Source organism: Lygodium microphyllum, chromosome 11 (genome assembly GCF_053477565.2).
Source record: "Lygodium microphyllum isolate KBCC chromosome 11, Lygodium_microphyllum_v1.1.10, whole genome shotgun sequence".
NCBI classification, from domain to species: domain Eukaryota; kingdom Viridiplantae; phylum Streptophyta; class Polypodiopsida; order Schizaeales; family Lygodiaceae; genus Lygodium; species Lygodium microphyllum.
This window is the reverse complement of record NC_141145.1, coordinates 24,404,186-24,419,444: the sequence shown is the minus strand read 5'-3', so window position 1 is coordinate 24,419,444 and position 15,259 is coordinate 24,404,186. Positions and strand designations below refer to the sequence as shown.

The following is a 15,259-nucleotide window of genomic DNA, read 5'->3' as shown; positions in this document are numbered from 1 at the left end:
TTCCAAAGTTGCTCCTCGCTTCTCTCTAACTTGTCTAGCACCATGATGGGCAAATATTGATGATTGACAAGGATTATATTTCCTTCCTCATCTATGGACATGCACTTATTAGTTTATAGATCTTCTTTTAAGGGCTATTCCACATAGTTGGTAGGAGCATTGCTAGGATGGTATGTTACATAGGGTATATATGATCTTGAAATACTTAAAGGATTGATCTTTATTCTCAACACTACTAGTCATAATTAGGTGGTGCAAGTAAAGCTAATGGAGGTCCTTGTCCATTAGGGACGTCTCTATTGGCCAAATAGGGATTCATATCATGAGGATTAGGGCATGCCAATCTTTCAGGCATTGCATCTATAAGATACCCTACATATTAGGTGCTTATTACTAGTAATGGATTGAGGCTTTCTACTTCTATCAAATAGTAGCTTATTTTTGCAATTCTAGATGGATTGAGGCTTTCTATTTCTATGAAATAGACTTTTGCTATTTGAGATAGATTTGAGAATCAAGGGTTGAAGGACAGCCCAAATTCTAGAGGCACAATTTGGCTTCTCAAGAGAAGGATCAAAAGACGTGCCATAGTACAATGTGGGTACTCAAGAGAAGGATCCAAAACGTAACAGTGCGCTAGACTTTGTCCCGCTCCTAGGAACCCAAAATGCCTAAGGTCCGAGAGAGACAGAAGGAGCCGAGAGAGAGAGAGAGCGAGCGAGCGAGCGAGAGAGTATATCTTTAGTTTCGTTCGATGCAGCGGTCCAGATGTTGCGCGTGGGCTGATCCAGGTGGCTGCCAACAGTCTCAGCCCTAGCGGCTACAGAAGGGTAAAATCCGTAGCTTTCTGAGCCCCTCTGAGCCACCATTGCCTGCCAAGATGGGACTGACCAAGACAGAGATCAATCTGCGAAGACTCCTTGCTGCCATGCCTCACCAGACTAACCAGGCAAAGCTGGCCCAGGTTAGGATTGCACCATCACTACCCTCAAGAAGGGGTTAATAGAGTGAGGATGATGTTATCTGACAACCAAGAGTTGAACAATATAAGTAGTATTTTGGCAAGTGTCTACCACCAAACATTGCGTTTCTCACGTACGAGTGCTCCCTTTTGGATCGTGTTTGTCGTGTTTATCGACCGATTGAATCGCTTACAAGTTGTTTCAATCATATCCATGTTATCCACATTTGGATCTATTCCTCCATTATATAAAAAGTTATCGTTACCCTTATAGGTAGATCTCTCAGCATTTCAGCAGCTCCTATCATAGGCTTGTTCAAATGTGTGAACCTAAAAGGTCAGAGGTTTTAGTGTGTTATGGTACGTAAGGCCTACTCCAGAAGGCATCCTCGCGATCACCAGGATGGAGTTGATGGCCACTCACATGTAGCGTGCACACTCATGCAATCAAAATGGGCTTTATCTCTTTGTTCTCCTTGCTGGGACTGCCAGTATTTTTTGTCAAGATTTTGAAAGATACATTTAGCAGCAGGCATGATAAAAGAAGGTTGAATAATTGAACAGTAAATTGGCTTTGGTACAATGCTATTATAAAAGGTGTAATTGATTGTATAATTAAGGTATAATAATTTGTAAATGAAAATCTTGGGTTTGTGGATAATTATGTCTGCTTTAGTACTGTGTGGAATGCAAAGGTGCAGATGCTATGGCTCATATAATATGCGAAAACCGGTGCAAAAGAAAGAAGAAAGAGGTAAAGTTTACCATTACTGGAAGTTTTAAGCAGCAGAAAGCTCCTTGGGAAGCTTGCAAGTGATGAGGGATAAATAACTAGCACCAAATTTTAGATTTGATGAAGAAAATGGATGCTATTGAGGCCTGTACAGTAGCAGCAGCTCAAAAGAGCAGCACTAGTAGAAAATCCTGAAACACAATATCAGTGTGTTGGCAAACTTTACCAAAATTCAGCTTTGAATCTGCATACAAACTGAGCACAATACTCATTTTTTAACACCAACTCTAGCAAGAGCTGTGCTGAGAAAAGGAGCACAGTTCTCTTGGATGAAATGCAAGTGCACCTCTAACTGTAATTTAAAAACAACATTTTTCCCCATTCCAAAAAAGGAAGCTGGGAATTTTAAGAAGAGAGACATGGTAAGCTGGCTGAGCTGTGCTGGTTGCCACCGTCAGCCTATCCAGGTCTCTAGCATGTGACAGTTTTGGTGCAGTGTCTCTCTCCCCAAATCCGACTGCTGAACTTAGTTTTGGCATCCAGTATATGATTGAGAAATGCATGATCACCTAAAGAATTGACACTCAAGCAGGAAAAGGGAATCCTTCAAGGCTGAACATTTTCCAGTCTGGTTGATGCTAAGCACGACTGACTGATGTCAACTCTTGCTTGAGAGTCCCACATTGAGCCACTTTAGAGCATTGCCCAATTAGGATCTGACTTGCATGCAAGTAATAACACAAGCAGTACCATCGATAGAAAGCATAATGGAATGGACATGATCACAGACTCACCTCTCAGTCATAGAGCCAAACGGGCACACCATGGAGCCTATGGCTAGAAGCGTTTTGGGCCACATTCCTGTTGCAAGAGTTGGTGTCCCATACCACCAACTTGTGAGAGTGTGCAATGGAAGAAGGAACTTGAACACAGAGGAAGAGAGAGAGAATCTGCGAGAGAAGAAAAAAAGAAACCTGCACTGAACAAGGAAAAAATGCTGAATACAGAAGGAGGACTGATTAGTCCTCGCAGGCAGCCCATAGCGTCAGTGAGGGCACTAGATCAGGCTGATGATGACGGCAGCACCGAAGACGTAGGAAGGTGACGGAGTCAGAGTGTGTAACTGCCAAGGAAGGAGGGAAGATGATAATCTAACTGACTGCCAAGTGGGAAATGGCTATAAATAGTGAAAAATCCCAAAAATTGGCCGACCTGAAATTTCGGGCAAAAAATATGGCCAACCAGCATTTAATGTTGGTAAAAATGTCAAGAAAATCCCGAAATGGATGGACAATGTTCAGCAGGTGAGGTAGGCTGAAAAATGCAGAAATTGCCTCGGGAAATGCACATAAAATCCCAATTGGAAGAGAAAATGCACTGAAATGCAATAAACTAAGTGCTCTAGAATGAGCTACCTCCTCCATTAAAACAAGTGATAGATAGGTTAGAGCTCCTCAAGTCCTTGTGTGACTCAGATTGAGGCTCACAGGCAGGAGATGACAAGGCATGACAAACATGACTGCTAACACTCCCTCGCAGATCTTGGAAGTGGCAAAAGGCCAAGGGAGAAACGGATCCTAGGATGGCAAGAGGAATGCCAATGTCGATGAAGATTGCCGATGAAGAAGCTCCTCGCGATCCTGGGAAGCCCCCTCTAAACAATAGGGGCCAGAAAATCCATAGCCGCATCACCGAGATCGTTCCCCTCTGAAAGGGATGGGGGGTATGAGGGAACCACCAGAGGAGAGGGTGGGGGATGGGAAGAAGCTTGTGGAAAGAAGGTGCACAAGCGGGAATGGGTGTTGCGATAGACAACTGCCTCGGAGGACCATGCATAAGAGAAGGGGAATGGAGCCTGTAAAGCCCACTCTCCTGCCAACCTATCACGATAATAGTCCTTGTAGAAGAGTCCTCAATGCAAACGGTTTGCTTGGTGAAGACAATCCGGGTACCAAGCCTTGTAAGGCGATAAATCGAGAGGAGTGGAAAGCCCAAGTCCGAAACATAAAGAGCTTGTGAAAGGGAGCTCGACACTCAGTTGGGAAATAAAGACAAAGTGCCAACACCACAAAAAGGCATTGAAACAATGTCACCAACAGTGATTGAACCCTCGGGAAGGGCATAGATCCTGCAACAAATCACCTCGTGGAGTCATATGACTAGAAGCTCCACTATCAACCAGCCAAGCCCTCTTAGAAGATGAGCCAACCACTGAAGAAGGCTCCTCCAAGTCAACAATATGAAGGAACATTGACTTATGGGTAACCACTAGAGTAGAGGTAGAAGGCTTGGATGTTTTAGCACCATCCTTCATTCCTGGACAAAGGTGAGGGTACTTTTTTCAACATTTCTCCTCTGGATGTGTCCCCTTCCCAGGGTATGGGAATTTAGGATTTTTTGACTTGGAGTCAAAACTTGAAGAACTCTCCTATCTTTTAGCCTGTGACTTCCCTTTCTTCTGTGTCCCCCCTCCCAAACTTGCAACAAAAGCTTTGGTGGAGGTGGATCCACTAGCTACCTCTTTGGCGCGCTCATCATGCTCCAAAATAAGCAGGGTAAGCTTCTCTTATAGAAGCTTCTCACGGGTCCTCGATGTAAGAAGGCTAGTGTAGAAGACATCAAATCGGGGAGATGGCAGCTGAGTCAAAAGAATCATGGCCATATCCTCTAAAGAGATCATCCTGCCAAGGGACGCAAGCTCATCCCTCGTGTCCTCCAACCTGTTGATATGATCATTCATGGAAGAAGAATCACCAACAGCAAGCATCTATAATTTCGTCACGAGAGTAATCCGATGGGCAAATGTCTTTTGATGGTACAAAGAAGCAAGCTTTGTTCACACTTCCGCTACTTTCTGCAACCTGTGCACATGCGCTAAGACTGAATCTTGTAAGCTCATAAAGAGGAAAGATCTTGAGCTCTTGAGTTGAGCCGATCCCATAAGGTTGCATGATCCATCGGTGATCCAATGGTGGGATCCTCCACTGGACAGGGAATAGGGTGGGTAACAAACTCCCAAAGATCGAAGGTATCAAGGATACACTCCACCTTACATGACCAAAGCAAGTAGTTGAAACCAGCAAGCCGGTCTTCTTTGGGCAAAGAAGGGAGTACGGGCACTTGTATAGAGGGTGCCATGGAAGGCATATGAAGGCCACTAGAACGAGCCTTCTGTGAAACATAGAGAGAACAGTGGGGAGGAGAGGGATCTTGTACAAACAGGCTAGGTGACCTCCGGTCGTTGTGTGAACTAGCACGAAAATCTCTCTGTTTCTCAGAGGAAGGAACAGAGACCTCATCCTCTGAGTTAGTAAAGAACTGGTGAGAAGACATCTTCGTATATAGCAAAACACCCACAAAAAGTTGCGTTTGGCTATGGACAGCCCCAAGACAAGAGGAATCGGCTATAGGATACAAAGATCTTGATGTAGAAGGTCTGTCTGAGGTAGAAAATATTGTCGACTGCTCACGAAGGATGCAGAAGCACTGAAACACTGATGTGAATGCTGTCGGTTGCTCCTAAAAGGTTGCGCTTGATTGCAGAAGATAGTTGCCTGGCCAACACACAGTCGCTTCCACCCTAGTAGGCTCGAGATGATGACGCCTGTGCACTAGATGCAATTGTCAGCTACTAGGAGCTTGCATTTTCAGCAAATGCAAATGCGGATGGCCTCACGAACTTTGTCTCTCTCTTAGATACCATGCTCTGATACCATGTGAGAGTGCGCAATGGAAGAAAGAACTCGAACATAGAGGAAGAGAGAGACAATCTACAAGAGAAGAAGAAAAGAAACCTGTACTAAACAAGGAACAAATGTTGAATATAGGATGACTGATTAGTCCTTGCATGCAGTCCACAGCGTTAGTGAGGGCACTAAATCAGGCTGATGATGAGGGTAGCATTGAAGATGGAGGAAGGTGATGGAGTTGGAGTGTGCACTTGCCAAGGAAGTAGGGAAGATGATAATCTAACTAATTGCCAAGTGAGAAATGGCTATAAATAGTGAAAAATCCAAAAACTGGCTGACCTGAAAATTGGGGCATATGGCCAACCAGCATTTAATGTTGGTAAAAATGCCAGAAAAATCCTAGAAAGTGTGGACAATATTTGGTAGGTGAGGCGGGCTTAAGAATGCAGAAATTGCCTCGGGAAATGCACATAAAATCCTGACTGGAGGAGAAATGGAGTGCTCTAGAATGAGCTACCTCCTCCATCAGAACAAGTGATAGACAGGTCAGAGCTCCTAAAGTCCTCGCCTGAGACTGAGGCTCACAAGCAAGAGATGACAAGGCATGACAAACATGATTGCTAACACAACCCTCATCAGTTTGCACTAAGGGCGCTCATGCCCAAGGTTATGGCAATGTTGTGGGTATCCATCTTGGATATCTAAGCACACATATCAATACTTCAATATTCTTTTTTTAGAGAAAAAATTTCTATTAATAACACCTTGGAGGAAATCCGCTTGAGGTAAAATACAAAGTACAAGGAACTCTATAAAGAGTAGCTTAGTACATCACAAATACAGTGGTTGTGTGGATAATCAACACAATTACAATGGTTGTGTGGATAATCAATCTGGTGGGCTATAATGGTAGACTTGAGGGACATGCTATGGTTTGGAAAAAAGGTGCGTGAGCAAGGCGGCCTCTCTCCTCCTCATCCTCTCAGAGCCACCCTGTTTTCTCTCCCATTACAATTGTTGTGTGGATAATCAATCTAGTGGGCTATAATGCCAGACTTGAGGGACATGCTATGGTTTGGAGAAAAGGTGCGTGATCAAGGTGGCCTCTCTCCTCCTCATCCTCTTAGGGCCACCTGTTTTCTCTCCCATCTTCCTTGGAGAGAGTAGGTGATCACTGTTCAAATCCTTGAAAGAGCTTTGTTGTGGATACATCCTGAAGGTGTATAGCATGTTGCACCTCGCAGTCTAAATATACCAAGCTATAATACTAGCAATCAGCTCCTATCTATGACAATTTTAAGATGAGAGACATGATGAGCTGGCTGAGCTGTGCTGGCTGCCACCGGCAGCCTTTCCAGGTCTCTACCATGTGTCAATTTTGGTGTAGTGTCTTTCTCCTCCAATCCGACTGCTGAACTTAGGTTTGGCAACTAGTATATCATTGAGAATTGCAGAATCACTTAAATAGAATTGACATTTAAGCACAAAAAGGGAACCCTACGAGGGTGAACATTTTCCAGTCTGGTTGATACTAAGCAAGACTGACTGATGTCAACTCTTGCTTGAGAGTCCCACATTGAGCCACTTTAGAGCTTTGCCCAAGTAGGATCTGACTTGCATGCAAGTCATAACACAAGCCATACTCACGATAGAAAGCATAATGGAATGGATGTCAGACTGACCTCTCAGCCATAGAGCCAAACAGGCTCACCCTAGAGCGTATGGCTAGAAGCTAATTGGGCCACATTCTTGTCGCAAGAGCTAGCGTCCATACCACCAACCCACATCAGTTCACACTAAGGGCTCTCATGCCCAAGATTGTGGCCAAGGTTGTGGGTGTGCCTCTTGGATATCTAACCACATATATCAATACTTTTTTTTTTCAGAGAATTTCTTTTTTCTGGGAAATCCTCATGAGATAAAATACAAAGTACAAGGAACTCTACAAAGAGTAGCTTAGTGCACCACAAATACAATGGTTGTGTGAATAATCAATGTGGTGGGCTATAATGGTAGACTCAAGGGAGGTGCTCTGACTGTGCCAATGGGAGGTGGCTGTTGGTTGTGCTTTGATCCTACTCATGTGAATCCTCTTCTCCAACATAGTAGTGTAGCCAAAGGTCATATTCCATAGCCTATCTAGGGATGGATCCCTCCACACCCACTCTCCTAGATTCCATTATATCTTTGGGGAGGCATCTTGTGATAAGCCCAATATCTCCATCCATCTTGGTTGGGTTTGGGTCAATGTATTACTTCCTCTGGTAGTGCACGACTACTCCGATCCTTCGTCTGGAGCATCTTGTAAACTTTGTCTAGCCCAAGTCCTCTCGCCATAGGTGGCCATCCTCCTCCATATAAGGGAATGTTTAATTTTTACTATTCGCAGTGATTGCAAGAAGGATGTCGTCCCTCTAGAGAAGAAACTAAGGAATTCCATCCTTAGCATCATGTCCTCTAGAAACTCCCAATCCACATGGTCATATGCCTTCTTGCAATCGAGGAGCATTGATCAGCCTCCATTGTGTGTTCTCTAGTTTGTCTTGGAAATGAGGTGAATTAATCCCTCGAAAAGTCTCTTTGACATAACCCATGCCATAATCTCTTGGAAAGCTAAGATGAGGCTTGCATTGATAGAATTTTGGTAGCTCAAAAAAAAGACTTATCAAACCCATCTTCTCCTGGACACTTGCATGAGGGCAGTGTCAAAAGTGCTTTCTCCAACTCCTTTGTAATGGGCTGTCAAATGTTTGCTCATCTTATTTGTGATCACCCTTTTCTTGCTTTGCCATACTTTCTCCCTGTTCCCCTAATAGCTTGGAGGTCTAGTTGTAGTAGTAATATGCATACTCTTGACCATGTATATGTTAGCTTGGCTATTTCAGGGTTTTGTCAGTCTATCATCTCCTAGTTGCGAGTTCCTATTAGAGTTTGATAGAGTCATTTAAATGCATTTTCTTTGTTTGTGCATAGTTAGTGTGCTTTTCTCAGGCATGTTCTGCAATTCCCAGCCTACCATTGTCTTGACACCTCGGATTTTTTGCTATGTCAGCAGCCTATCTATGCAGCATTTAATGTTGCCAACTGCATTTATTGCAGTTGGCCAGGTTGAGCAGCCCATTCATGGCAGGTCGACCATTTAGGCTGTCACCAACTATTTGTAGTTGGCTAGGGCTTTGGAAGTCTCATTCACCTTTTGCAGGTTGTGCATATTGTGTCTCCAGCATACTACTCTGTCTTCAGTGCTGCTGGCAACAAGTACATGCTTCATCGTGTATGGCCACATGGGATAATTAGTGCCATCTAATTTTTTCGAGTCCCCAAACATGTTGAGCAAAAATAGATGTTGTCCCAAGTATAATGCAATTGTAGCCCAAAAGTAAAGCAAAGAAAAGACCAAAAACTCACAATTTCTCAAAAAATTGATGGCCTCAATGAAGAATTTTCAGCTAAAAGGGCTCCAATGTCCATGAATGTGGATGTAGAATGTATAATTAGCCTCAATGTTGATGAATTTGGGAAAATTTGCGAAAAGCTCCAAATTTAGTCGGTGAAATTTGGTAAAATTGAAGCTCGAATGTGAAAAGCCCCAAATTTCGGCGCAAGATTGAGCAAATTTAGAGCACCGAGTGCAAGATCCCAATGCGGATATGTACACGGGTGTAGTGCGTATGTCTGCGTATCTCCACCTCGATGATGTCACCTTGCTGTACACCTTGCTGCAGTCAGCACAATCTCAGCCTGAAATCTGCAATCTAGAGTGTATGAACAGGTGCTGAAGATCTGCTATATATAGCAGTAAATATGACCCAGCCAAAATAGTAGTCGGGCCAAATCTGGTGGACTTGTGCCAGATTTGACCAACTGCACAGGAACCTGCCAAAAATGGCAAAACTGCCACATCAGCACAGCAATCCGATCTGCAATTAATGCGACTGCCATGTGTCACTCCTGTGCTGATTGTACGGCCTGCCACATGGCATATGCAGCACACAAACTCTGACAAACTTCTCTCCAATGCCTATCTAACAAGAAAATGCATGAATACTGCCTAATCTGACACATGCCTGTCTAAGGGATGATCATAACTCTAACACAATGTCCAAGATTGACTGGTAAAAGTTTGTGTTTCAGCACTACATTAATTATTGGTTGGTGTAATTAAGTTGTAATCAGGTTATTACCACCCCTCCATGGAAGGAAAGCTGGTTTCATTGACTATCTTTGGCTGGGGCTCATTTGGTACCTCTTTGGTTGTTCCTATTTGGATGTCATGGTACATAGAGCGCATTATGCATTGTCCATGGTCCCCTCTGGTGGGACTTGACATTTCATGGAGATACCAGCGTTTTTTCTTCACAATGGGAAAGATTTGGATTTGGGGGAATTGCAGTTTTACCTGCTTTAACTTGTGCTTCAATGGTTCTCAGGAATATGCAATACCCTTCCATGTAGATAACATATCACACCAGCTTCTCAATGTTAGTGTGGGTCTCGCCAAAGGGATTAGCCTCTGAAATTGAAGACACCATCCACATCAAAAGAGACTAGAAACACCGTCCAAAAGCCACCTTATATGCTTCAGTCTGCCAATTGTCACCTCAGATGGTCCTCTGCTGTTGTGTAGAGCTGGTGCTCGTGGTGGAGCTTGTGCTGGTGGTGATGGAGCGCTGGAGAAATCTGTGTGTGTACCAGCTGCTATGCCCAAGTTCAGGAATCTGAGTGTCTACTACGAAACACTTCCCAAGCATCTCTTGTCGGACAATTCCATAAGCCGTTGCAGAGGTCCTATCCGTTTTCTGCCTTGAGATCCTATACGCTTCAGTCTGGCTTCTCCCTTGTTAAAAGTTGACAAAGTTCAAACTTGATAGCCATAGCGGCAATGGAACTAGGCCTATTGATGTATGCATGGCACTGTTTGTTTGCTGGAAATACTTTGGTGAAAGTATCGTTATAGTAAATATTAAACATGATAATTGCAAGTTTTTTTCAACAAAGTGTTGGTGATGGTCTGACAACTCTTTTACTAATGCTTTGCAACAGTATATTGTAACTTTGAAGGAGCAGCTAGCAGTGCTTACTGGAGAAAGTGGGCAAGGGAATTTACCCTGGTAATTTTTCAATGGAATATGCTAAGTTTCTGTAATTATGAGAAGATTGGTTGCTTACTTTATTGAAAACTTACAAGACTTGTTATAGGTGTGGAAACAGTTGGAAGGCATATTGAAATACAGCAGGTCTGTTTAATATAACATAACACTGGTGTGTATTTTTCTGTGTATGTGGCAAATTACATTACACTGGTATAGAATCTTCTGATGAGAGCACTATAGTAGATTAGGATCTATGGTACATTCATAACAAGAGGTCTGACAAATAATTTCCAATTCAACATTAAATTCTTTTGCAATTTTGCTTTTACGTCATATTGAGAAAGTTTTTGTGTTAAAAATGAACGGTGTGCAGTTGCAACTGTCACGCACACAGGTATGTAAAACCAGATGTGGCTAATGAAAGCCACTCCACTTGGTTACTAGAAGGGAATTGAAGTCCCATCCTCAAGACTCATTGCACCAAGTTTAAAATCATATAGGCTGCAGATCAGGTTGTAGCAACTGTTGCACTCATGGATAAACCATCCTAGTGATCTTGTGCCTGATTATGGGCTACCCATGCCCCATAAACTTTCCTCTGGACAGGTTGCATAAAAATACCAATCTGTTTGCTTGAGGTATACACCTGGTTTAGTACGAGATTCTCTATATGACTGAATGATGTGCAGACAATGTACAAGGCTTGGAAACCATGGCCAATCATGCAATTGCAAAACATGGCATTAAGCTACGAAGATCTTGTGTTTGACCCATTTTTGAGCATTTAAAATATTCTGTTCAGCTGTGCATCATTCAGGTCTTTATGAATGGCAATGCCTATGAGTTGCAGTACCTGCTAATGGTTATTTCTCTAAGCAGCATATCACCAGCCAAGGCAAAGGAGTATGCAGAGCAAATAGAACTGGCTGCTCAAAGAGTAGATACGAGTGGAATGGTATCTTCTTGTATTTCCTAAGCCTGTTTCATGGCATACAAAAGCCTCTTTCTAAAGACAAGGAAATCATCATGTATACAAAAGACTCTTTCTAAAGACAAGGAAATCATCATTAATTCCACCTTTCATCATTTGAAATGCTCATCTTGCCCAAACAGTCTGTCACAGCTTTCAGTTCATACAGTGTATGATATGATGATCTGTCTATCGCATTGCAGCAAGACATTTGGGAAGGAATTTCTGTAAAAGATCCGGAGTTTGAAATTAGTGAGGTGCGAAAAGTGAGTAAGCCTTCTAACTTGCTAGAAGAGGGGCAGCCTACCTCAGCATCTTCTGGCCTGAGAAAAAGGCTCATGTGAGTGAATTAGGTTGCTTTCATCTTTCTGGCTGAATGATCATCGTCCATGGACATGCTTTTTTGCATGGCAGCTAACTGTCAGTTTTGAGCATAAGCAGAGCAAGCAACGAAGCAAGCAGCAGTCATAGTGCTCCTAGGAAATCAACGGCAGCACCGCGGGAGGACATTGAAAAGCATGGGTGAGGAATGGTTTAGATTTATGATTACTAGCTTTGATTGATGTTATTATAATGTGCGTTTTTTGCATCAATGGTGGTTGCAGCATGGAACGCACAGCTCCAGGCTCTTCAGTGAAAGTAGATTCAGCAACTTTTGAGCTCATTGAAAAGCACAGGTCATATGACTGTGAACTTCATCTTATATTGATAGGAAGTTTGAAACATGTGTTCAGTTAGAAATGTCATGGAAGCCCTAGAATTTAATGAATTTTGAAGGTGTTACATGCTGCACCTAGACTTTACTATTGGTCTGTTTCTTTCTAGCACCATTGGCCAAAATTCACACTGCACTGTTGGTTAGAACTGACCAATTTTTGTTATCACTATTGGTCACTTTTATCTGTGCTAAGACATCAAAATTAGCAATGTAATCAAAACAATGTAAATGTACTTGTTTGCCTCTACTGTGACTTTGAAGTGTACTATTTCCAATTATAAACTAGTTTTTCTGAATTCGCAGACATTTGCAAGAAAATTTGACTGATGAGATGGTAGATTTGGCTCGCCAAATGAAGGAAGCAAGCCTTTCAATGAACCGTGCAGTGCTCGACTCTGAAAAGGTAAGCTTTTGTTGCTTGGCAAAGTTCATGTTATAATCATATTTACATCCTTGTTTTTTAATGTATCTACATGCTTCTGTATTTAGGTACTTGATTCAACAGAACAAGGCATTGAACACAGTCTAGCATCCACAAACCAAGCAAATAAGCGTGCACAATACATTTACTCACGATCCTTTAAGACGGGATGTGTGACTTGGCTTGTTATCTTTGTCATGACTTGCATGTTCTTGCTCATGGTATTCCTTATTAGAATAACCTAACTGTGCAATGGATAAATATCACTATAATCAATCAAAGAGGAAATGTCATAGCAAGATTCACAGCAGCTAGGGCATAGCCATACAGTTGTACATAATTTTTTCCTCTTACAGGCCAACTTTGAAGAGTGGTGTAGGTTTTGAATTAGTCAAAGAATGGTAAATGTTTGAAGTTCACTGCAAAGCAGTGTTCTCAACTTGAGTTCTGCTACAGGAGAAAGTTATTCATAAATATGTTGCAATTCTAAGGTTCTGTACTATGTTGACTTTAATATTCCGTGTTTTTGGCCTGCTGTAGGCTAATCATAGTGACCATATCTTTCCTTCAGTATTTTTTCGGTAAGGGGAAGCATTGCAATACTTTGATTTGTAAGGTTTTCAGTATGTAGGGCTGTCCTCCTAGAGCATTTCCACACACATTGTAATACTTAAAAGTGAAAAGGATGGCATCAATTAAGCAGGTAGTGTTTATAGGGCTGTCCTCGACTACCGTCTCCAGGTATGCCTTGGAATGATTCAAATGGCAGAGAGGCAAACGCAAAGGAATCCAACACTCGTTTAAGAGGGCAAATTGTTTTGTCCAAAAGCTGGAAGTTTGGAATCCATTAAATTTAATCCATATGCAGTGTGCACCTATGGCAGTGGTTTGTATTGTTATCTTTGCTGAAAATAGAAAAGATGATATAACCTTTTTTTTTTGGTGGGGTTGAATATAGTAACTTGTACAACAATCCAGTCTCGGAGTATATTTGTGAACAGTTCTATCCATGTATTGCATGCAAGTTACACTGCTACCTCTTGACTTGCTGAGAAAGAGCCCTAACAATCAATCACCTAGCTAGAGTGACGGACTCTTTGACTTATTTCGGGTACTTACATGGTACACAAAAGTTGCTTCCTTGGAGTGCTTAAAAGTTTCCATGCTTGATGTTGTTCTGTGTGTGGTGGGAGTGTCATGGCAGGCCATAGTGGCAGATTCACCTTGTCCTTTTTTCAGTGTTTTGGGTTTCGCTCCAATGTCAGCAATTTTATCTGTTCCACTTGCATGTAAAATGAGGCCTTCATTTTTGGCATAATTTAAGGTCAAGCATTATTGAGCGTCCATGAAGAGTCTCCTTTTTATAAATAAATGTGCTATTTGAAGTGTAATACTTTTGGTGGAGATATGGGTGTTTCATTGTGTGGATTATAAATAGTGAGTATTCTACCATGTTTTGAGAAATTTGAGTGCTCATGTCGATATCTGTTTACAATTTGTTAGATACCTAGGGTTAATCTTTCTTGTATGTTCTTATATGTATTCCCATAGCTTTTTGTTGCTCCAACCAAAGTGCTCTTTTTTCATAGAAAGTGTGTTGATTATGTTACTCGAGAAAAGAGTCTGATTATGTTACTCAAGCAAAATTTCACAAGGAAGTACATGTGCTCAGCAATCCAATAGGAGTTGTTTGAAAATTGAATTGAAATTGTATACTCAAGCCTCTCAAGATGGTTTGAGGGGAATAGGAGAGAGAAGCCAAAAGGGGGGGGAAGGGGGGATTTGGTGTTTATCACCACATAGGGCTGCTCGCTTGCATCTTGAAAAACAAGGTGTGGCCACTCTAGGTGAAGATGAATTGATGTTAGAGGTCTTGAAGGGCTTGGGAGTTGCCTTGATTCGATGATAGCAGAGTGGGTGGATAATGGATGTATAGAGCTCTTCCAAGGTCATGTATATTGAGAGGCTCTCACCATTGAAAATCATGTGACAATGTATCTTCTAGATACGCCACCCTTTGAGGCTTCCAATGATCTCCTAAACCTTTGAGCGCGATATCATAGGCTCCAATACTTGGCGATTGGGCAAGTTGTCTGGGCTGACCACATCACAAGAGCTTGCTTCCATGACAAAAATTATGTCATGCATCTTTGTCTCATATAGTAGATGGCAACCCTAATTGATTGATTGCTACTTTAGTAATGAAGATTATGTTGTGCATCCTTGCCTTAAACACTAGTAGTCGATTTATTATTGCTAGGAGCCCCCCTAAGTAATGCACCTTAGCTTGGCACAACTAGACAAAGAAGATGACAAACTCCTCTCCACACCAGTTGGGCTACCCACATGACCAAAGACAACTCTAGGGGGTCTCCAAGTGTCTTTGTAGGCCATACTTCCAAACTTCATCATATGATATTTGGGCCAACTCACTTTCTATTGTTAGGTTCCCATGTGTGAGAAACCAAATGAAGTAGGACAATCTCCTTGGCCACCAACTGTTCCATAAGCATTGCCAAAAGGTTTGATGAAAAGCATTTATGATGCTATGCTTTGCCCAATGTCTACTTGTATAGACCAAGAAGCACTGTGGCTTCGTGGCAGCTATAGTGGTTGGCTAGAATCACCCTCTTGGATCCCACTAGAGCTTGTCTAGGGGTTGGCTCTCCCAAAT

General features: G+C 42.3%; 1 protein-coding gene across 1 annotated transcript; it reads left to right on the top strand.

Moving 5' to 3' along the window:
- Positions 1–599: 599 nt before the first annotated feature.
- LOC148028635 (uncharacterized) lies at positions 600–13,075 on the top strand. Its single transcript, XM_087687432.1, has 8 exons — positions 600–964; positions 10,427–10,494; positions 11,356–11,431; positions 11,650–11,786; positions 11,888–11,968; positions 12,052–12,123; positions 12,468–12,567; positions 12,654–13,075. The coding sequence occupies exons 1-8, from the start codon at positions 881–883 to the stop codon at positions 12,828–12,830; spliced, it is 795 nt and encodes a 264-aa protein (XP_087543558.1). The 5' UTR covers positions 600–880; the 3' UTR covers positions 12,831–13,075.
- The last annotated feature ends 2,184 nt before the right edge of the window (positions 13,076–15,259 follow it).